This window comes from Anomaloglossus baeobatrachus, chromosome 5 (assembly GCF_048569485.1).
Source record: "Anomaloglossus baeobatrachus isolate aAnoBae1 chromosome 5, aAnoBae1.hap1, whole genome shotgun sequence".
Classification (NCBI taxonomy): Eukaryota; Metazoa; Chordata; class Amphibia; order Anura; family Aromobatidae; genus Anomaloglossus; species Anomaloglossus baeobatrachus.
In genome coordinates this window covers 524,538,932-524,562,444 of record NC_134357.1, presented here as the reverse complement: position 1 = coordinate 524,562,444, position 23,513 = coordinate 524,538,932, and the positions used below count along the sequence as shown (strand labels likewise).

The following is a 23,513-nucleotide window of genomic DNA, read 5'->3' as shown; positions in this document are numbered from 1 at the left end:
ATGGGGGGGGGCTGTACAGCACTAGGGGGACTGTATACAGCACTTGCAGAGCCCTGACATTACTGGGGGGACAAAAACCTGGGGTGATACACGGCATGGGTGAGGGGGAGTGGACAAAGCACTGTGAGCATTGCACACAACTCTGGGGGGTGGTACACAGAACTAGAAGGCCCCAATGTACTGTATGGGGCACAGAGCGCACAGAGGGCAGGCGCCGGAATGCAGGCGCTGGACACACAGTACCGGAAGAGGGGCAGGCACACCGCTCCGGAGAGAAGAGGGGCAGGCACACCACTCCGAGGGCAGAGGGGCGGGCACACTGCTCCGAGGACAGAGGGGCGGGCACACTGCTCCTGAGAGCAGAGGGGCGGGCACACACCACTGAGCCTGCTGACACTGTACAGCGGCGGATGTGGTGATTTAAAGGGCTCGCAGCCTACAAGACCATAGCAGAGGCCCCAGCACTGCAGCCCCTGGGAATCTGCCCGGGGGCCGCATAAAAGGTCATCAGGTTCCCCACCCCTGCTTTAAAGTCACAGAGTGTCATGGCGCCATCAGATGCTGTTTAGACCACTTTCTATGACACTCCTCACTATATTTATCTGGTGCTTATGAGTTGCACAGGCGACTTGGTCGTCGACCAGCTGTGTGGTCATTAGTGATCGAAGTAGCAGGAGTTAATTTATACTAGCCTGCTGGTTACCTTTTGGATCACATGTTGTGGGAGACCAATCGCAGATACTCCCCGCCTTGGAGGACTTTGTCTTCCCACGCCGACTATAACTGTTGTTTTCCAGTCTGGTGATTTACTGTGTGCTTGGTGTGCTGTGAAACTCCTCCTGTCTTCCGGTTATTTGCTCCCTGCTTTAGTTTTCCTCCTTATCAATTGTTGTCTGATTACTGTGTGTGAGCATGCTGCATGCTAGAGTTTAAAGGCCCAGTCACACTAAACAACTTACCAGCGATCCCAACAACGATACAACCTGATAGGGATCGCTGGTAAGTTGCTAGGAGGTCGCTGGTGAGATATCACACTAAGCGACGCTCCAGCAATCCCACCAGCAACCTGACCTGGCAGGGATCGCTGGAGTGTCGCTACACGGGTTGCTGGTGAGCTGTCACACAGGCAGATCTCACCAGCAACCAGTGGCCAGCCCCCAGCGCCGCGTGGAAGCGATGCTGCGCTTGGTAACTAAGGTAAATATTGGGTAACCAACTCGATATTTACCTTGGTTACCAGCGCACACCGCTTAGCGCTGGCTCCCTGCACACCTAGCCACAGTACACATCGGGTTATTTACCCGATGTGTACTCTGCTTCGTGTGCAGGCAGCAGGAGCCGGCTTCTGCGGACACTGGTAACCACGGTAAACATCGGGTAACCAAGAAGCCCTTCCCTTGGTTACCCGATATTTACCTTCGTTACCAGAGTCCGCCGCTCTCACACTGCCAGTGCCGGCTCCCTGCTCTCTGCAACATAGCCACAGTACACATCGGGTTAATTACCCGATGTGTACTCCGGCTACGTGTGCAGAGAGCAGGGAACCGGCACTGACAGCTGAGAGCGGCTGGTAACGAAGGTAAATATCGGGTAACCAAGATAAGGGCTTCTTGGTTACCCGATGTTTACCGTGGTTACCAGCGTCCGCAGAAGCCGGCTCCTGCTGCCTGCACATTTAGTTGTTGCTCTGTCGCTGTCACACACAGCAATGTGTGCTTCACAGCGGGAGAGCAACAACTAAAAAATGGCCCAGGACATTCAGCAACAACCAACGACCTCACAGCAGGGGCCAGGTTGTTGCTGGATGTCACACACAGCAACATCGCTAGCAACATCGCTGCTACGTCACAAAAGTTGTTCCTTAGCAGCGATGTTGCTAGCGATGTTGCTTAGTGTGACGTGGCCTTTAGTTTTCCCTGTTTGTCTGTCACTGCTGGTGTTTACACTCTTCGGGAACAAACAGACAGACGGCCTCTGTGCAAGAACAGAATATGGGCCCTTTGCAGGTTAATAATGTGTGTCTGACAAAAGCTGCTTTGGTGGTGGAAGTAGCCCCCTTACGTCTTCGGCCCCTGGTGGCTGCACAGGTTACACCAATTATGTGTCAACCACCTGCTATTGGAGACAGAAATGGCAATTAGAGATGGAGCTTCAAAAAGGAAAACCAGGTGAAAATGAAGGAAACAAGTACGGTAATTGAAGGGCCAGAAATAGTATTACTCCTCCTGTACACTACACTACCCTACAGATTATTCTGAAAAGTCATCTGGAATGACAGGTACACTTTGAGGAGTAACAGGATTTCAATAATTTTTTTTCTACAAATCAATACTACAAGTTGCGATAAGAAACATATATATATATATATATATTTTTATTTTTTTTTATTTAAGAAAAATTGATCTTTTCACACAAGTCTCCTCTTCTGATCCTGTACTGAGCATTCAGCATTTTGTATGTTTTTAATGGTGTCACTCTGTGATCCTAATTTATGAAACTCTTATTTATTTAAAGGGAACCTGTCAGGTGCAATATGCACCCAGAACCACAAGCAGTTCTGGGTGTATATTGCTATTCCCTGCCTAACTGTCCCTGCATACACTAGCAAAGATAAAGATATCTTTAGAAAAATTATTTCTAAAGATCTTTAATCGTATGCTAATGAGCGAGTGCAGTAGCCCCAAGAGCATTGCTTCCTTGCTAGTCGCCACCATTAGCATGTTAATACGCCACTGTGGGTGTGCTAACATGCTAATGAATGCGCAGCGTCAGAGGAGATCTCACTCACATCTCCCCGCTTGATGCTGAGTTTCAGATCAGTGCGCATGACCCCGGAGGTTCGGTCATGCGCACTACTTCAGTTTGAAGCCAAACCCAAACCCAAACTCCAGGGTCATGCACACTGAGCCGAAATCCAGTGTTGGACGCGATGGCGTCGGAGAGGTGAGTGAGATCATCCTGACGCTGCACATTCATTAGCATGTTAGCACACCCACAGGGGCGTACTAACATGCTAATGGGGGCGACTAGCAAGGGAAGCAACATCCTTCGGGCTACTGCCCTCGCTCATTAGCATACGATGTAAGATCTTTAGAAATACTTTTTCTAAAGATCCCTTTATCTATGCTAGTGTATACAGGAACGGTTAGGCAGGGATTAGTAATATGCACCCAGAACTGCTCGTGGTTCTTGGTGCATATTGCACCTGACAGGTTCCCTTTAATAAAGTCTCTGTGTCAGATTTATATATTTCACATTAGCTCTTGGATGGCTTTGTCCCTGTCTTGAGTTATTGGAAGTCAACAAAGACTGCTTGTCTGATGAAATAATTTTCCTCATTCCGAACATTATTAAGAATTCTCCCCTGTATGAATTTTATGGCGTATAATAAGATGTCATATCTGTATAAAACATTTCTGAAAGGGGTTGTCCACTACTTGGACAACCCCTTCTCATTTCCCTTGTTTCCCCCGTGAAAATAAATAAGCCTAAAATCCCCTCCGGTTTAACTGCGGTTCCAATCAGTGTACGGCGTCTGTCTCCCAGCCATCGGACATTTGAGTAGAATGTGAGTATTGCACTGACTTCCTGCTAAACATACAAAGGTCAGAGAGAAAGAAGCAGGCGCTGATTTGTTGTGGGGCCTGCGTGTCATAGCAATGTCACGTTGGCCCTGGAAACACGTTTTTAGACATCACTGGAACCGCGGCTGCACCAGAGGTGAGTATAGGTTTATTTATTTTTTACAGGGACGAACAAAAGGAATGAGAAGTAGTTGTCCAAGTAGTGGACAACCCCTATAAGTGCATAACATTAACATGGTTTCTCCCTTGTGTGACCTTTTAGATGTACAGAAAGATTTGATTTGTTGTTAAAACATTTCCCACATTCAGAACATGGAAATGGTTTCTCCCCTGTGTGAGTTCTCTTATGTATAGTAAGACTTGATTTCTGGTGATAACTTATCCCACATTCTAAACATGAATATGGTCTCTCCCCTGTGTGAATTCTTTGATGAGTAGTAAGATTTGATTTTGTGATAAAACATTTCCCACATTCTGAACATGAAAATGGCTTTTCCCCTGTGTGAGATCTCTGATGTGATATTAGTGTAGATTTATCTGTAAAACACTTTGCACATTCTGAACATGAAAACGGCTTCTCCCCTGTGTGAGTTCTCTGATGTTTAGCAAGGTCAGATTTCTGAAGCCAACGTTTGCCACATTCAGAACACAAAAATGGCTTCTCTTCTACGTAACATTGCTGGTATTGAACATGCGATTTTAGGGTAAAACATTTCACATCTTGTGAACATGTAAATGGAGTCTCTCGTGTGTGAATTCTCTGATGTGCAATAAGATCTGATTTCTGGGTAAAACATTTGCCACATTCAGGACAGAAATATAACTTCTCCCCTATGTGGCTTCTCTGATGTGCAGCAAGATCTAATTGCTGGTTAAAACATTTCCCACATTCTGAACATGTAAATGGCTTCACTTCTGTGTGAGTTATCTGATGTGTAATAAGATCTGACATCTCAGTAAAACATTTACTGCATTCTGAACATGAATATGACTTCTCCCCTGTGTTATTTCTCTGATTTTTACCTAGATTTGATTTTTGGTTATAACACTTGTCACATTCAGATGATGAATATGGTTTCTCCCCTGTTACCATGTCAACACAAGCTGATTTTCGAGTGTAAAATTTTCCACATTCTGAACATAAACATAATTTCTCCACTTTTTGAGAAGATAGTTCAACAGCTGTTCTGGTTCTTTGACTTTTGCTTTGATTAACAGTCTGTAATGCATCAGAAGATAGGACCAGTTGATGATTAGATGATAGATCTTTCCTAATAAGAGCTGATGGCACATCTGTGATAATGGCACATGCTTCATATGTATCTTGTGTGATATCACCATCTTCTGCTTTCGTATCTGAAGATATATGTTCCTCTGAGCTTCTGATACAGTCACCTGCCAAGAGTAACATCAAGTTGTTTATTTTTGTAAATAGCGTTAAAATCCTGCCTCATTTCCTTATTAAAATCATAGCTATTGGGAGAAAGTGAAGTTCCACCCTGTAGTGGCTCGCTTTCAGTCATTGGGGCGTGTATAGAGTGCTTACAGTCACCTCTCAATATACTGTGAGTGGGATAGAATCCCTTCCTGGCACTCTGATTGACAGTTCACTCTACACACAACTACACAAAGTAAGGAGCAATAGCAATTTGTGTATTGCAATGTTCATGAATGGCAAAGTTTGGTTTTAACCCCTTTACCTCCGGCTGATTTTTCAATTTGTTTTTTTTGCTCCCCTTTTTCTGAGCTGTAACTTTTTGAGTTTTCCGTCAATCTTGCCACATGAGGGCTTGTTTTTTGAACGAGTCGTACTTTTAATTGAAACCATAAGTTTTACCATATAGTGTGTGGAAAAATTGCAAAAAAATTGTGATTGCATGATTGTTTTTGGAATATTTTATTTACTGTGTTCACTATATGGTAAAACTGATGTGTTGGTATGATGCCCCAGGTTGGTACGAGTCTGTAGACACCAAACATGTGTAGGTTTACTTTTACCTAAGGGGTTAAAAAAAAAATCAGAATGTGGCCAAAAAAATTGGCGCACTTTTTGCGTCATTTTCTGCGACCCGTAGCATTCTCATCTTTCTGGATCTATAGCTCAGTGACAGCTTATTTTTTGCATTTAAGCTGGCGTTTTTAATAATACCATTTTTGCACAGATGCTACGGTTTTGATCGCCTGTTATTGCATTTTGCTCAAAATTTGCAACGACAAAAAACCTAAAATTTTAATATTTGGCATTTTTTTGCCACTACACATTTACCGATCAGATTAATTGACTTTATATTTTGATTGGACATTTCTAAATGCGGCGATACCAAATAGGTGTATATTTTTTAATTTTTTAACCCTATAATTTTTAATGGGGCGAATGGGGGGTATATGAACTTTTATGTTTTTTGTTTTTTTTTTATTTAAAACTTTTTTTCTATTCTTACAAGTCCCCCTAGGGAACTATATGGATCAGCCGTCTGATCGCTTATTAATTTATGCTGATCACAGCTACATAGCTGAGATCACAAGAAATACTCACCTCTTGTTACTGGCAGCACTCGGCAGGGTGAAACAGAAAGTGAGTCATGATAGCTGACCCTGTGCTACCATGACAACCATCGGCTCACAGTAATCACGTCACAGCGCCGCCGATGGGGCCCGGTAAGTGAAGATTTACCGCAATGTCACATTTTGACATCGCGATTGAAGGGGTTAACAGGTGCAGGTGGATCGTGTACGCACTCATGTCTGCGAGGCACATATGTCAGCTGTTAAAATCAGCTGACATATGCGTGGATCACCGATAGCTGCCGGTGATTACACCTATATAGGTTAGGACGTACCGCTACGGCCTATGGTCGATAAGAGGTTAAATATAACTTCTTACAGCTGTCATATATCAAATGGGAGCAGTGAGGAGTTCAAGTTCAAAAAAATTGGTATTCGTATGCAAATCATAAGTGCTTGTTCTTGGTTTTCTGAAAAATCAGATTGTCATGGCTCAGTTTGGGGATTCAAGACGGTGTTCAACTGATTCAACCTGTTGTTGGTGGTTGGTTCCTCTGTCTGCTGGGCTATTGCCTTTTTCTACCCTGCCCAAATGCTGATGGTTCCTATTGTCTTTGTTTTCCCTTCTTGGTTCGGTTCTTTCCAGGTGTTTCTATTTTCCTCATTGTGGTTTGCCCTACCACATCCTGGGTTAAGTTATATATGTTCATCGTTCACTGCACTTCCTTGCTAGCTATATCTGTAAGGGGACGTGTTTCAAGGAGTTCCAGCCTATCAGCTTAGGGGTTTACCTTTTGGTAAACACCGCTTCAGAGCCTGCTGTGAGTCGGTTTGATTTCCTTCTCAGACCCTATTTCTCGTACCTTATATGAACGTTTTTAGTTTTCTCACTTTAGGTTTCTGAGTCTTCCTGCATAACTTCCTCTCCCCTTGTAGGCAATGTGTGGCAGCTTTCTCACTGGTCCTTCAGGAGGTACGACTAATCCCTTGACAGCCGTTAAGGAAGTCAGGTCCAAAGTGGTGTTGTTAGTTGTGTGGCTAGGGCCTTATTTGTCTGTACAGGGACCAATTGGCTGTGGGCGCATCTTTTCTCTATAGAAGGTCTTTCCCCTTTTCCGATACCCGTGTTTGAGTGTGTATATGTTCATAACACAGATTAACAAGAATCATGAAAAGTTTAAACCATTAAAAAATATTAATACCAAACACGCCACCAATGAGCTGTTATTTGGTCCCAGTCTGGATGTGGATAAACAACATACGGTGAAGATGACCCCAGCTACATATACATAGTTGGGTCATCAATATGTTATTCCTGAAAAATATCTTTAACATGAAAAGTACAGTGTTAAAAAAATGTATATAAAAAAGAAACAAGGTAACATAATTATACAAGGCAAAAGGAAAAAGAAAAAAAATATACATAAAGCTTCCAACCTGTAGAGGTTTTCTGTTTTTTTGAGGGTAGATGAAAAGATTTAGTTCTGGCCCTCAGAAATTTGGACCAACTCAAATTCTTATGCTGGCGTCACACGGTACGATATATCGGGCGATATATCATCGGGGTCACGTCGTTAGTGACGCACATCCGGCATCGTCAGAGATATCGTACCATGTGACACCTCCGAACGACTGTGAACGAGCAAAAATACTCACCTTATCGTTGCTCGTTGACACGTCGTTCATTTTCAAAATGTCGGTCCTCCTTCTGTGCTCCGGTTGTTCATCGTTCCCGTGGCAGCACACGTCGCTCCGTGTGACAGCTCGGGAACAACGAACACAACTTACCTGCATCCCGCCGGCAATGCAGAAGGAAGAAGGTGGGCAGGATGTTACGTCCCGCTCATCTCCGCCCCTCCGCTTTTATTGGCCGGCTGCCGTGTGACGTCGCTGTGACGTCGAACGTCCCCCCCCTTCAGGAAGAGAATGTTCGCCGCCCATAGCGATATCGCCTGGGAGGTAAGTACGTGTGACTGACTTTGTGCGCCACAGGCAACTAATTGCCCGTGACGAACAAACGATGGGGGCGGGTACGATCGCTCATCCCGTGTGACGCCGGCATACGTTTCAGAATCAGGTTTCTACAACTATCTACCAGTCTATTAGGAAAATGTGATGTTTTTGATTGGTGGTGGGCCGGAAAGTGGTAAGAATATTACAGGGAATCTGTGATCTGATTTATGATGCCCAAACCTCAGGCATCATGAATTGGAGTCCATCCACGATTATCGCCAGGTCTAAACGTTATACTGTTTTAGAGAAAATATAGTTTAAAGACCCTGCTGGTAACTATGGCCAGAAAGAGGAGTAGTCTGGTGCCAAGCTATTGGTGGTTACCTCTTCTTGTTATGAATGGATTAATAATATTATACAGTACAGCATAGGGTTGGGTTAAAAGAATTGACCTATTGGGTCAGTCAATGGAGAGCATAAATATAATCATATAGGGGTGTATGAAGAATGCTCACAGGCTGTGTTATTCAGACACCATTTGCCTCTAACAGTAGTGACCAGAACCTGTTCGAATTGCTGCTGTTTCACATTTTGAGCAGAGCTGTAAATTGTATTTAATGTTCGTGCAACCATCGATCCCCTCCGAATTGTGATCATGGGATGCCACGGCAGCCGGAGGCTTGCCCCCATGGCTGCCATCTTGATAGTCATGTGAAGCGAAGCCAAAGGCTGTGCTTCATAGTAGACAATCATTTACACCATATACATCTCCACCAGAGTCTGCTCCTGTGACTTCTGCCCCGGTCACCAGGAGCAGCCGTATTCCCACTGTAGGCGATGCTGGTGATAGGGGAGGAGTCAGTACCAGTAGCTCTGGTGGGCACAGTCGACACCCATCCACCAAGCCTGGTATGGCTGGGACATGCAGTATCACTGGCTGACTGTAGGGGTGTGTGCCTTCCAGCTGAAGTTAATAAAAATTGATGGAAAAGACAAAAAAGCGCAAATAGTATTTCATCCTGGTGATACCGGAATAATAACATGGAATCACTCACCTGGGGTAGTTGTGAGAGTCACAAATACTGAAAGAGCAAGAAATCAAAACCACAATAGCTGCTGCAGACCCTGAAGATGGATCAGTATGCAAAGGGAAGAAGGAAAAGGGTTAACCGCGCTGTCGTGTGGAATAGGAAGATGATCACATGAGGATAACAAAAGTGATTTATTCTTCAATGCGTTCAATGAGTCTTAAACTCCTTTTTCAGGCATCAAAATCACTAACGTAATGTACATCAGTGATGTAACCTTTTTCCTTCTTCGCATATTGTTCCAGCTGAAGTTATCAACTCCCACTCCAGCCAATGGGACCACACCCTTTTTACACCTTCAGTGGTCTACTGTTCTTTGTCAGATATAGTCTTGTGTTTCAATAGAGCTACATCCTTTACTGGTACCGTACACACCTTGCTGTTTTGTCCCGTTTGACTTTGGTCTGTTTTCCTGACATTCCTCTTCCCTGCTGATTCTTTACCTCGCGTGACATCTCAGTTTTGACCTCAGCCTGTTTTCTGGACCTCCCTCCTGCCTTCTGATTTTGTTCCTTGTCGATATCCTGGTTTTGACCCTGCCTAGTGACTATCCCCGTCTGTGGACTGCCGTCTTTCCATAGGTAGCGAGCTCCTGGATCTTGCAGTAAATTCAGATCCCTGTAGAGGGGCTAAAGGGTTTCAGGGTACCTCAGGATCCTGCTTAGTGGGCGGTTTGCCCTAGTCAGTTTGGGTTAAACATTTTGTGTCTGTGGTCATGGACTGCCATTACAGTACTCCAATGAAAGTCCTGTATATGAATAGAGGTCTTTTGTTAAGGTATGGGGAGGGTGGTCACCAATAGCTGATACTGCCCAAAATGATAATCAGCATCTCTGTATATTTTCTTGGGTCATATGTCTGAATATAGTGGTTGCTTAATGACATATCAGAGAAGGGGGATAGATGGGCATGGGGACCGATATGCTGGGGTACGGTGTATGAGGTTGTATGTATTGAACGTATGGATATGTTTCTTTAGTTTTCTGTGTTACTTCACGATATTGATTTCACATTAGAAGTAAGTTACTAACCCTAAAGGCTGCTTTACACGCAGCGACTTCGCTAGCGATATCGCTCGTGAAAGCACCCACCCCCGTCGTTTGTCCATCACGGGCAAATTGCTGCCCGTGGCATACAAAATCGCTAGTACCCGTCACACATACTTACCTTCCTAGCAACGTCGCTGTGGCCGGCGAACAGCCTCTTTTCTAAGGGGGCGGTTTGTGCGGCGTCACAGCGACATAACACGACAGACATCCAATAGAAGCGGAGGGGCGGAGAGCAGCCGCATGAAAGTCACGCCCACCTCGTTGCCGGAGGACGCAGGTACGGTGTTGTTCGTCGTTCCTGGGGTGTCACACGTAGCGATGTGTGCTGCCTCAGGAACGACGAACATCGTGCGTCCAAATCAGCAACGACATTTGGGAAATGGACGACGTGTCAACAATCAACGATTTTGAGTATTTTGCATCGTTAGCGGTTGCTCGTACGCGTCACACACAACGACGTCGCTAACGAGGCCGGATGTGCGTCACGAATTCCGTGACCCCAACGACATCTCGTTAGCGATGTTGTTGCGTGTAAAGCCCCCTTAATAGTCTCATATCTTGAAGTGTTTAAAATCCGGAGCAGTGAGACAGAGGAGGACCCCTGTGCAATATATGGGCTCATCATAATGCACAATGTCACCTACTATGCCTCTGCTTAAAATTATCTACCATCTTCTCATTGAAGTGGATTCAATGGATATTGGCGCCATGATTCTATCGGTTGCTACTGTGTATGTTTTTATAGTGTTAAAAAATTGAAAATGAAGACATAAAAAACCAATATAGTTAAATATTGTGATAGCAGGTTCAAGTTTTCTTTACTAAAAAAAAATATATATATATCTAAAGTATATGTTTAAATCACCCCCATTTTAAAAATATAGAAATAAAAACATAAATTAAAAAAAAAAATATAAAGAAATATACCCGCTGATTTGAGAGTCTGAGGAACCTCCATCATGACGTCCTTGTAGAGATCTTTGTGTCCTTCTAAATACTCCCACTCCTCCATGGAGAAATAGATGGTGACATCCTGACATCTTATAGAAACCTGACACATACAATGATACCGTCATCCTGTGATCCCTTCATAGCGTTACTGTATAATGTCCCAGCATTCCCAGCAGCATCACCTCTCCAGTCAGCAGCTCAATCATCTTGTAGGTGAGTTCTAGGATCTTCTGGTCATTGATATCCTCATGTATCAGGGGGTGAGATGGAGGCCTCGTGATTGGGCTCAGGGGTCTTCCCCATCCCTCAGAAACAGGGTCCTGACAGTGCTCACTAGAGGTCTTCTTCATTACTGTGTAATCCTGAATATGGAGAGACACATTATTAAATCTCACTACAGACATTCCCAGAGTCCTCAACTCTGAACATACAAGTAAGGAGAAGTTGGAAGTTATTGCATTCAGTTAGCTCACGAACTAATATCGCTCTTTATGTGTTAGGCGCTGGCTTTGTTATACAACTATCATCTCTGCAGCTGAGGGGATCGGGATCACAGATAAATCTTGACTTCTTGAATGCATAGATCAATAGCAAAAGCTAGACCGCCATCTGTTTTCCCAAGATTCCTTATAAGAAAACCAGCTGGTGGCTTGTAATGGTAGCTAGGGACTTAAAGGGAATCTGTCAGCAGGTTTTTGCTACCTCATCTGAGAGCAATCTATACTAATAGACCACTATGTAAACCTAACACTTCCTAAGTAGTAGTGTTCCCCCTGGAAGAAGCTATCTCGAAACATGCATCGGGGTTCTTTCCTGACTGCCCTGGACCTTACATGTGATTGTGGTTGGTATGGCTTTTATTTGTGGGATCCACCTGGATTTATTTGCATTTACAGTTTTAAACTTTACCACTTTGCTCCGCCACTTTACCACCTTGGTCATTTCTAGATCACATACTAAACTATGCATAATATTCATTTAAGTAGATGATGTGTACTATGTTTGCAAATAAAATTATTTGCTACATGCAGATTTGTTATTATTTTTTGCTATAGGTTTAGCTGCACACCACTATCATCTAGTGGACATCTTTATAACTACATTGGCCTCTTAGTTGTTTTATGCTTTTTTTCCGGAAATCTAACATGATATGCAAAAAAAATAAAAAAATATCAAATACTATGTTGCACAAACCATTGATGACTGGTAGAGATGAGCAAATAGATATGCACTACCCTGATCCGGCATTCAGTTCACTCCTCTGTGGCAGCCGGAATAGGGCAGTGTTTACTTCTGCACTGACGATCCTCTGCTCAGCATTATAGGTGACTTTGCCACTTTTTAGGCTTCATGCGATAGGGACCTTACATTGAGGTGTTATTGAGATTATGGTGGCTTAATAAACTGCATAGGCTACCAGGATGTGAGGCAGAGGAGTACCAGAGCAAAAGTTAATATTGCCCTGATTCGGCTGCTACGAATCTTTAGTTCAAATCTTTTTGCTCAACTCTAATGATTTGTCAAAATGACAACAAAAAAATTTGTCCTACCCCTCCCACATGTGATCAAACTAAACATTGGCTTGTTGTTCTTTTTATTGGGTACTTGGCATGGCCTAGAATAAAAGTTGCCCCTGTTGGACTGAAGATGAGTCCAAAACAAATTTTTCAAGCACCAACTCTTCTTTGCTGAACCCTTGTAATGTTGGATCATAAAAATTATTTTTTATTATTATAATTATTATTATTATAGCGCCATTTATTCCATGGCACTTTACAGGTGAAAAGGGTATACACATAGTAGGGACTAGTACAATAATCATAAACAATACAAGGCACAGACTGGTACAGGAGGATGGAGGACCCTGCCTGTGAGGGCTCACAGTCTACAAGGGATGGGTGAGGATACAGTAGGTGAGGGTAGAGATGGTCGTGCGGTGCTATATCAGACTGAGGGTTACTGCAGGTTGTAGGCTTGTCGGAAGAGGTGGGTCTTCAGGTTCCTTTGAGGCTTGACAAGGTAGGCGAGAGTCTTATATAGTGTGGCAGAGCATTCCAGATTATGGGGAATGCACGGGAGAAATCTTGGATGCGATGGTGGGAACAGGAGATGAGAGGGGAGTAAAGAAGGAGATATTGTGAGGATCGAAGGTTACCTGCGGGTAAATATCGGGAAACTAGGTCACAGATGTAGGGAGGAGACAGGTTCTGGATGGCTTTGTAGGTCATGGTTAGTGTTTTGAACTGGAGTTGTTGGGCAATGGGAAGCTAGTGAAGGGATTGGCAGAGAGGAGAGGTCGGGGAGTAGTGGGGGGACAGGTGGATTAGTCGGGCAGCATAATTTAGAATAGATTGTAGAGGTGCCAGACTGTTATGCGGGCGTCACACGGTACGATCTATCGTACCCGCCCCCGTCGTTTGTGCGTCACGGGCAATTAGTTGCCCGTGGCGCACAAAGTCGTTAAACCCCCGTCACACGCATTTACCTGCTGAGCGACGTCGCTGTGGGCAGCAAACATCCACTTCCTGAAGGGGGTGGGACGTTCGGCGTCACAGCGACGTCACACAGCGGCCGGCCAATAGAAGCGGAGGGGCGGAGATGAGCGGGACGTAAACATCCCGCCCACCTCCTTCCTTCCGCATAGCTGGCGGGAGCCGCGGGACGCAGGTAAGCTGTGTTCATCATTCCCGGGGTGTCACACAGAACAATGTGTGCTGCCCCGGGTACGATGAACAACCGGCGTAAAGAAAAATAAATGACTTTTTAAAAATGAGCGATGTGTCAACGATACACGATTTGTAACCGATTTGCGAACGTTCAGAGTCGCTCAGAGGTTTCACACATCTACCTTAACCCTGTCTGCATCCCAAATCATGAGTCATTTGATAGCAACATGCATACTATTCTTCCATACAGGCCAGAGAAATGACACGGATCTGCATAGGAAGTATGACTAGTTTAATACGGAAAGTGGACAAACATTTAAGATGGAATCAGTTGTCTAGGAGCCAAGAATACGTAACACGTCTCCTATTGGACAAAGTAAATTAGCTTATTCTGTAATATACAGTAAACTGTAATGTGCTTGCTTCCTCATTATATTAAGCTATGTCAGCGTGATTCATTTGTCACATGAAAGTCCAGACTGATGAGTCTTTTATGTCTGAATTCAGATATAGATGTGGTACAGAGTTCAAGCATTTATCTTAAATCCTGGTTTTTGGATATCTTCATATAACATATATATACTCCTAATAGTTCATAATCTTGTCCATAACAGTCGCAAACTATGCCGGATGTGCGTCACGAAAACCGTGACCCCCGACGACATATCGCACGATAGATCGTCTCGTGTGACGCCCGCATTAATAGGGAGGCCACAGAGCAGGAGGTTGCAATAATCCAGGTGTGAGATGATAAGGGCATGCACTAGGGTTTTTGCAGCGTCTTGGAAAAGTAATGTACGATTTTGGGAAATTTTTTTGAGTTTGAGGCGGCCCAAGGTGAAGAGGGCTTGGATACTCCTGAATTAACTGTCTAGCAGTATATCCTTAGGGAACTTTAAAAAACACCTTTATAAAATGTCATCACTTGGGGTTTCGTTATTGTAAGGGTTGAAAAGTGTCTTGGATGCCTTCTGGAGATGGGTGGTGATCTATTGATTTATTAAACTTTCCATATATCACATTGTGAAGCAATTTACCAATTAAAATAATCCTGTATACTGGATATGGCTTGATTAGGCCTGAGTGGAAAGCCTTTTTACAATGCCCATGTTCAATAAAAGTCTAGTACATTATAATTGTTATTAGTTTGCAAAAATCTGTGGGAATCCAGACCTCACATGGAGGTTTGTCTGGTTCTCAAATAACTGTAAAAACTCATGTGTAAAAGAAATTTTAACACAAAATTTGCAACATCTTTGTTTATGCCTGAAGTTGTAAATTTGGGAACTACAAGAAAAAACAAACAAACACTCACCTCTCCAGTAAGCCGGAAGAGGATCTCTAGGGTGAGGTGTAATATCCTCTCCACCATCTTGTCTCTGTCCTTATCCATATTTGGTGGGTCAATCAGGAGAATGCTCTTGTTAGAAGATCTCCACTGAGAGGATCCGATATTGTAGGGACCTGAATGGGGAGATGACGATGTAACAACGTGTCAGACTGCCGTGCATGTGACAGTGTAGTCCGAGCAATGATAAGGATCATGCTGCTTAAACAAACATTCAAGGAAAACAACAGATTGGACCTTGACAAGACACATCCCTGAATTCTATGTTTTAACTCTTGCAGCATGCTGTCTTGTCAGATTACATAACAAAAACCTGCTGACAGATTAGCTGCTATTCTTTTCTATAAACGTCCCCTCATTTTTAATTACCAGTAGGGATGAGATTTGAACCAGACACTGGTGTTCGGTACTCAAATCCAAAAAAGTATTTCTTATGGAACTCCTTGGTCGAGTTTGGATGCTGTTTGGATTCTGAATAAAGTTTGTTGAAAGCCTACAGCGCAGCCAATCAACAAGTTTTTCGGCTGTGGGCACTTACACAGCCATCACAACCATGCCAAGTATTGAGGAAGGTGATGAAACGTGCGTCAGGGGGTCTCAGAGACACGTATTACTTGATAAATTTGTTTTTTGTCACACTGCATGGAGGGTTTTTCAGGTCTCATTTCAATGACTCGCTATATTTGCATTTTGCACTAACGTTGATCTAACTTCTTTTTTTTTCTTATGATTGTTGTCCCCAATTGCCATAAGTGCATAATTGTTTGCATCTGGTGCTTTATCCAATATCACCCTATCATTATTAATTGCTGTGATATGTAACGTTTGTTTATTCAGAATAGCCCAGATGTCTTTATTATTAATTTCCATTAATTTGTCCATAAACACATTATTGTGTCCCTGATCAGCTTTCCAATTGTTTACATTTCTTTTTCATTTTTATTGTATGGTCCCCTTTTGCATTAAATAAAGGACTTTTAGTCATTCATATTGGTGTTTTTTGAGAGTCTCTTATACCAGCCGCACCCAGCGAATGTTAGGCTCCACCACAGTTTGTTCATTCTATTTGACATTCCCAATGTTTTGGGACCACCCCAAATAAAAAAACAAACAAAAACAATGATGGCTACCTCCTCCGCCTCTTCCACCTACACTACCACATCCACCTCTTCCCCAATCTCCTCCTCTACTTGGATCTTAGCCTCCTATTTCAATATTATTTTAATATTATTATTCTGTTATTTCAATAGGGTTCTGTGTTATCTGTGGAGGAACTAAAAAAAAAGGCTCTGTGGCAGCACTCTTACATTTTTGGCCCTGTGGGGAAACTCAGTGATGGCACTCTTAAAATTTTGGCTCTGTGGGGAACTATGACAACAGGCTAATTGGGAACACTCTTAAAGTTTTGGCTCTGTTGGGGAACTTTTAAAACAGGTTCTGTGGGGGCACTCTTAAATGTTTGGCTCTGTGTGGGCACTGTGAAAACAGGCTCTGTGAGAACACGCTTAAAATTTTGGCTCTGTTGAGGAATTCTGAAAATCTGAAAACAGGCTCTGTGGGGGCACTCTGAAAACAGGCTCTATGGGGGGGGCACTCTGAAAACAGGCTCTATGGGGTGGCACTCTGAAATCAGGCTCTGTGGGGGACACTATGAAATCAGGCTCTGTGGGGGGGGCACTCTGCGCCACGCTCTGTGGTGGGGGCACTCTGCGCCACGCTCTGTGGGGGGGCACTCTTACAATTTTTATTTTATTAATTTACTATTTAGCAATCATTTCTATAGTGACAGAACCCCTCTAAGTCATTTACCGATGCCCATTTGCAGGCTAAATATCCTATTCTTACCCAGTTTTGCCTCCTTTTGCAGCCCCCTAGCTCTTACTATGACCATTTTACAGCACTAATGTTCAGGTCCACATTGATTTCTATGGAGTTCGGGGTTAATTTTGAGTATCGAGTATACTTTTAACTACTGTTCAGCCAAACCCAAATATCCAGGGGTCACTCATCCCTAGTTACCAGCACATACTGCTGCTCTCTGGAGTGATGAGGCTCTGCCCTTTCTGTGACATCATCACTCTCAGGAGCAGCTACATTTGAAACAGCCCTGAACAGTGGTGGGATCTTTTGCTTCCAGGAGCCATTGGTATATTCAGCTCCAACCTCATGGAAAAGCCCCCCAAATCCTGGGCGGTACTGCGAAATTCAATAAACTTGGGGTGTATGCATCAAATACAAGTCAGACCTGGGAGAGCTGCTCTGGGGGGAGGGAGACACTATCTCCAGTAATGAAGGGGTTAGGCTAGTTTCACATTTGCGTTGAACGGCAACCGTTGCATTGCGTGACGGATGCAACGAATGTGTTGCATATAGTAGCACAACGGTATGCAACGGATCGTGCAAAACAACGAAATCTGCTTTTTTTTTTTTCTTTACAGGTTTTACTGGCGGCAGACTATTGTGAACCATCAGCTGATCGCTCACAGCAGCCGGCCGCCGGGTGATCAGCTGATTGCTCACAGCAGCCGGCCGCTGGGTGATCAGCTGATCGCTCACAGCAGCTGGGTGATCAGCTGATCGCTCACAGCAGCCGGCCGCTGGGTGATCAGCTGATCGCTCACAGCGGCCGGGTGATCAGCTGATCGCTCACTGCAGCCGGCCGCCGGGTGATCAGCTGATCGCTCACAGTAGCCAGCCGCCAGGTGATCAGCTGATCGCTCACAGCAGCCGGCCGTCGGGTGATCAGCTGATCGTTCGGCCGCCGAGAATGTGTGCGGGGGGCGGGGGCGGAGCTGAGCGGGGCCATGGCGCTGAGGACGTCAGTGCCGCGGAGAATGCATGGCTGGGGACAGGTGAGTGTCTGTGTGTACATGCGGAGTGGAGTGTGGGAGGGGCGTAGCTGAGCGGGGAAGTGTCAGGCTCCCTGCACACGTAGCATAGCCAGGGTAAATATCGGGTAACTAAGCAAAGCACTTTGCTTGGTTACCCGATATTTACCTTGGTTACCAGCGAACACCGCTTAGCGCTGGCTCCTTGCACGCGTATTCAGGGTAAATATCGGGTTACTAAGCAAAGTGCTTTGCTTAGTAAGCCGATGTGTACCCTGGTTACATGTGCAGGGAGCCAGAGAGAGCATGCGCAGCAAAATCGTAAGGATTCCGCTGCTCAAAAAACGTTACATGCTGCGTTCCTTCCGCCCGGCGGCAAGCAACGCAGGTACATCAGTCGCAATCCGTCGTCCATACAAGTCTATGGGAAGCAGCGGAATCCGTTAACGGATTCCGCTGTTTTCCAAAACGGCGGATTGCGACTGAAGGAAAACAATGCAAGTGTGAAACTAGCCTTAATATGTCCCCATAGTAATGGGGAATCTCCACATACCTCCACCTGCAGAGCCGCACACTAGATATATGGCTGCTCTGTGCTTACAGGACCTGTGATGATGTCACATGGAGGGGAGGAGTCAGGGGGTCACATGATCAGCTCCTCAGCGTATGCAGGACTCTGCTGTGCTGGATGTCATGGTGCCGGATGAGGGGAAGATTATGTGTGGGGTCAGGAGGGATTTACAGGGTGCATGTAGCAGAGCCGTGTGTGTACGAGGTGTATGGAGCAGAGCTGTGTGTGCACGAGGTGTACGGAGCGGATCTGTGTGTGTACGAGTTGTACGGAGCAGAGCCGTGTGTGTACGAGGTGTTCGGAGCAGAGTCGTATGTGTACGAGGTGTATGGAGCAGAGCCGTGTGTGCACGAGGTGTACGGAGCAGAGCCGTGTGTGTACAATGTGTGCGGAGCAGAGCTGTGTGTGTACGAGGTGTACGGAGCAGAGCCGTGTGTGTACGAGGTGTACGGAGCGGAGCCGTGTGTGTACGAGGTGTACGGAGCGGAGCAGTGTGTGTACGAGGTGTATGGAGCAGTGCTGTGTGTTTACGAGGTGTACGGAGCGGAGCCGTGTGTGTACGACGTTTACATTGCAGAGCCGTATGTGTATGGTATGTTCGAAGTGGACCCAGGAGTGTACGCTGTGTACAGAGTGGATGTGTGTGTATGACGTCTAAGGAGCAGAGCCTTGAGTGTACAGCGCATATGGAATGGAGCCACATGTATACAACATATACGGAATGTAGCCACATGTGTACAGAGTGGAGCCATGTATGATGTGTATGGAGCGGTGTCACATGTACAAGCTGGGCAAACATGGAGTGAAAACGCCAAAAGTCACAACATTTTTGTGCAACCTCATGTTGCACAAAAATTTTGCATAGTTTCCCAGTTTTTTTTGTGTAAAGGCTTTGTTAATGCAGGGCCTAAATCTCTAGTAGAACATCCAGGTAACTACAGATGGATCTGTTGTGTGGCTACCAGGTAAACTGAATAACTAAAGGGTAATAATGTTTTGATCTTACAGACTCTTTCAGGCTGCATATCTCACCATCCACTACAGCTTTGAATGTGAGACGACCTTCATTTTATAGACAATCATCTTGACTGTCTCATACCTAAGTTTGACTTGCAACTATTTAGCATATTATTAGTTATGGGGATTATTGTTATGTCACTGCATTGTTACGGTTTTGCTCCTGGTGGTGAAAATATATTTTTCTTCCTCTACACTACAAATTACAACCTGTTCAAACATTCTCTAATAGCTCAATGTGTTATTAGATTGATTCCTAAGCGAAAGGTCCAAATCGAAGAGCAGCATGAAGAAGATTTCACAAGAAGAGAGACGCAACCTAATCCATCTCATCAATAGTGGTCTCTCAGTCAAGAAAATTGCCAAACTGCTTCACGTGAGCACCATGACACTTGGAAAAATACAAAATAAAGTCCATCCATTTATTAAAAAGCCAAGAGATGGACATCTAGGCAAAATATCGAAGTCAATAAGTCGGCTCATCACAAGGTCTATCAGTTCTGGCACAACAAACAGGGCAGTGGAGGAGGCTCATATGCTTCATAATAGTGAGATCACAGACAACTATGGAAGCACCCTGTGAAGCGCATTACACAAGTCTAGAATGGTGGCCCAAAAAAAGGTGATGAAGCTGTCATCTCGAGTTTGCCAAAAACTACGAACGGTGGACAGTAGAGGATTGGAAACGGGTGGTTTGCACCGATGACATGAAAGTCAATAAACTAGGCTCAGATGGATGAAAATGGGTCTAGAAGAAACTAAGGAGAAAGAGACTAACGGATCAAGAAATTGAAGGAACTGTCACATTTGGTGGAGGGAGCTTAATGATATGAGGCTGTTTCACCGCCAAAGGCGTTGGATACTTGACCAGGATCAATGGTGGTATCAATGCTGAGCTATAAGTGAATATCCTAATAAACGAGTTACTTTGTACAGTCGAGTACTACAGGTATGAAAAGCATGACATAGTATTCTAGTAGGACAATGACCCGAAGCATACATTGAGATTGGCAAGTAAACGATACAATGATAATGAAGTAGAGGGGCTGGATTGGCTCCCACACTCCCCAGACCTCAACCCAATCGAACATTTGTGGGTAGAGTTGAAGATAAACCTGTTTACATACCCAAGTGAGTCGACCAGTATACAACAACATTGTAGAACGTGTGGAAGAGATGACAAAAAAGGCATGAAAGACAGATAGAGCTGCACAGCTCTGGCTACATCAGATTGTGAAATAACCTCTCAGAGAGATGAGAGGTGAAGTAGATTAAGGAAGGAGGAAGCTGATTGCAAGACCACTCTGTCCTGGAGAAGGACAGACACAGGTGAGAGCACCCCTCAAAGCCTCACCTTATGGAAGAGATAACTAAGAGAAATAAAATCATCCTACTGGAAAGTCGGATTGGAGGAATATCTGATTTGAACTAACAGGAGAAGACTGAAGTACATCCAAGAAAGGATTGAGGTTAAGGAGCACGAACACTGTGGCCTCACGTTTAACTTGCCCAAGTAGGCAGTCGAAATCATAGGCCTACAAATCAGATTCCAGTGGACAACAGTAGCCTAGGAAGGAAGCTGGCCACTGGGAGTCAACCGTGGCTCAAGACATGAAGGAGAAAAACACCATTGGAGGGCTGACAATAGCATCTTTTCCATGGGTGAAAACCTTTCTAACTTAAAGGGAACCTGTCAGGTCCCATATGCATTCTGAGCTATAAGCAGTATGTTGTGTGGCCTAATAACTCCTTCCTACTCATCCCTTTGTTGTAATATTGTGGAATATGAAAGTAATAAAAAAAACATTTTATTACTTACATATTTCCTATGTAACTGAGCAGGGTCTCTAGCCCCAAGGGCGTCTCATCGCCCTGTGGGCGTTTGCATGTATTCCGTGGTATCATGCCCCTGTGGGCGTGATACTATGGATTTACATGTGCAACGTCACCATCTTCAGATCCCGCGTGTGCGCACTTACCATTCCTGCAGCTGTCATCAGGGTGCTCGCTTCTCTGCTTCAGATGCGCTCTGTGCATCTGTGCAGGAGTCTTCTGAGTCTTATTACTTTAAAATTCCACAATATTACAATACAGGGATGGGTAGGAAGGAGTTATTAGGCCACACAACACACTGTTTATAGCTCAGAATGCATATGGGGCCTGACAGGTTCCCTTTAATTGGTATAAATTGCTACATGGTGCTAATTGTAAGACAATAAAGCATGAGAAATAAAAATATTTTGCCACTAAAAATGCTGTTTTATATATAAACTAAATTTTAAAAAAATTGCACTTTATTAACTATATAAAATTGCACTTTATAACGTTGTTATCACCACATCTGTAATCACCCTAGCTATAAAACTGTGCTATAACCATATGAAGAATATCATATGGTTATATAAATAATATAAAAGTATCAAAAGGTGTATAGATAAAAATCTGTCATCACTAAAATTATCACTTTGTCCTGCAAAGAAGGCGGCCACTCAAATTCAATGTTCTATGTGTGGCCCATATACCCATCTGAGTTTGAGACCCCTGCTCTATTGAGGACTCTTAGTAGGTTTGACTCACCCAGGTAATAGATCAGAGTGCTATATTGATCACATCTTCAATCTGCACCACCTAACCAGCAGTGGCAGGTGGTATTCCAAATACTGGCCAGGTTGCAGGTAAACCTGTGGAGTATACTGGGCAGTGAGATCTCAACTGGAGCGCCTCACTCACTCCTGGAAGTTAGTCAGAGTAGCATCTTGGTTGCAGAGTCCTCCACTGGCTTTACCCATTTGTAAGGACTTAGTTGGTTGGTCTGACTCAGTCTGGGAGTTGGTCAGCGTAATAAGGCTAGAGAGGAAATTATTAGATACTTCAATATCGAAATCAAGGATAATGCCACCCTGGCCCCCAAATAAGACAGAACTACAGCACATTTAAGAGGCATTGTGCTCTCGAAGAGCATACCTCCAGAGCAGGTATCGACAGAGGAACCGGCGGATACCAACAGTTTAAATGACCACAAATTGATTGAAACCTGCACTTCTGTGAGAGAGTAACCAAGGAAGGCTAGAGAATGTGATCTTTACAAGGTTCGGACCTAATGGGAGCAATAATGACAGACAAGACAGCTGCTGGACACCATTAATGTCAACTCTGCAGACCAACAGCCTACCAAGAGGGTGACTTTGCATAGCTGCAAGCAGCCAGTGGTGGGGCAACAGCGTAAGTTGAAGTAGCCAAACTGTTGCTTGGTGGCAGATGCATAGCGAGACTGCTTGCCTGGAGAGACCAGATGGTGGCGTAGAAAATCTGGAGTGTGCACATTGATAGGCCACAATGGTGCCCACGGATAGGCAAAGAGCTGCCCCTGGATGAGAGCAGAAAGATGCGTGGTGCATCCGTTGACAGAGGTAGAGAAGGGGCAGAGGTGACCCGGAGGGAGTCAAGCCAACAAAAATTGATTTGCCAACAAAAAAGGTTTGAGTGCACTGCTGAGAGCCGGTTAGGCAGCCATGAAGCTGAGGACTAAATTACAGTCCTAGCCCTGCCAGAGGTCCAAGGTGCCACAGCTACACCAGGTTGACTGGAAATTAAGCATTGCGGCCTCCAAGCTGTGGGAGCCAAAGGCATCCGTAGCTGGCTGGAGGGAATAACTAGGAGATTCAGGGATGTTCACAATAGAAGAAAAGACCAAGGGGCACTGGAAAAATACCACAAGACTGCAACATCGCAGGTGTGGCCACAGGAAAAGCCTATGTAATGCAGGACCAAAGCAGGGGAACTACTTACATATCCTAAAGGTACTTAATGCTGTGGTCCTGAGAGTCCACGATCTACTTCTGCTCCATGTGGCACACCACGCTATGAAGGACAAGTGGTCAGGAGTCAAAAAGCATAGCACAGTCCACCCTGGGTTCCTGATTGCTAACTGTATGAAGGTACAAAAGTCCTAC

General features: G+C 44.6%; 1 protein-coding gene across 1 annotated transcript; it reads right to left on the bottom strand.

Annotated features, from left to right (window-relative positions):
- Positions 1 to 3,220: 3,220 nt before the first annotated feature.
- LOC142312889 (uncharacterized) lies at positions 3,221 to 21,597 on the bottom strand. The gene is made up of 5 exons (XM_075351874.1): positions 21,540 to 21,597; positions 15,112 to 15,260; positions 11,313 to 11,492; positions 11,107 to 11,230; positions 3,221 to 4,979 (listed from the first exon to the last, which is right to left on the bottom strand). The coding sequence occupies exons 1-5, from the start codon at positions 21,595 to 21,597 to the stop codon at positions 3,814 to 3,816; spliced, it is 1,677 nt and encodes a 558-aa protein (XP_075207989.1). The 3' UTR covers positions 3,221 to 3,813.
- Between the last annotated feature and the right edge of the window lie 1,916 nt (positions 21,598 to 23,513).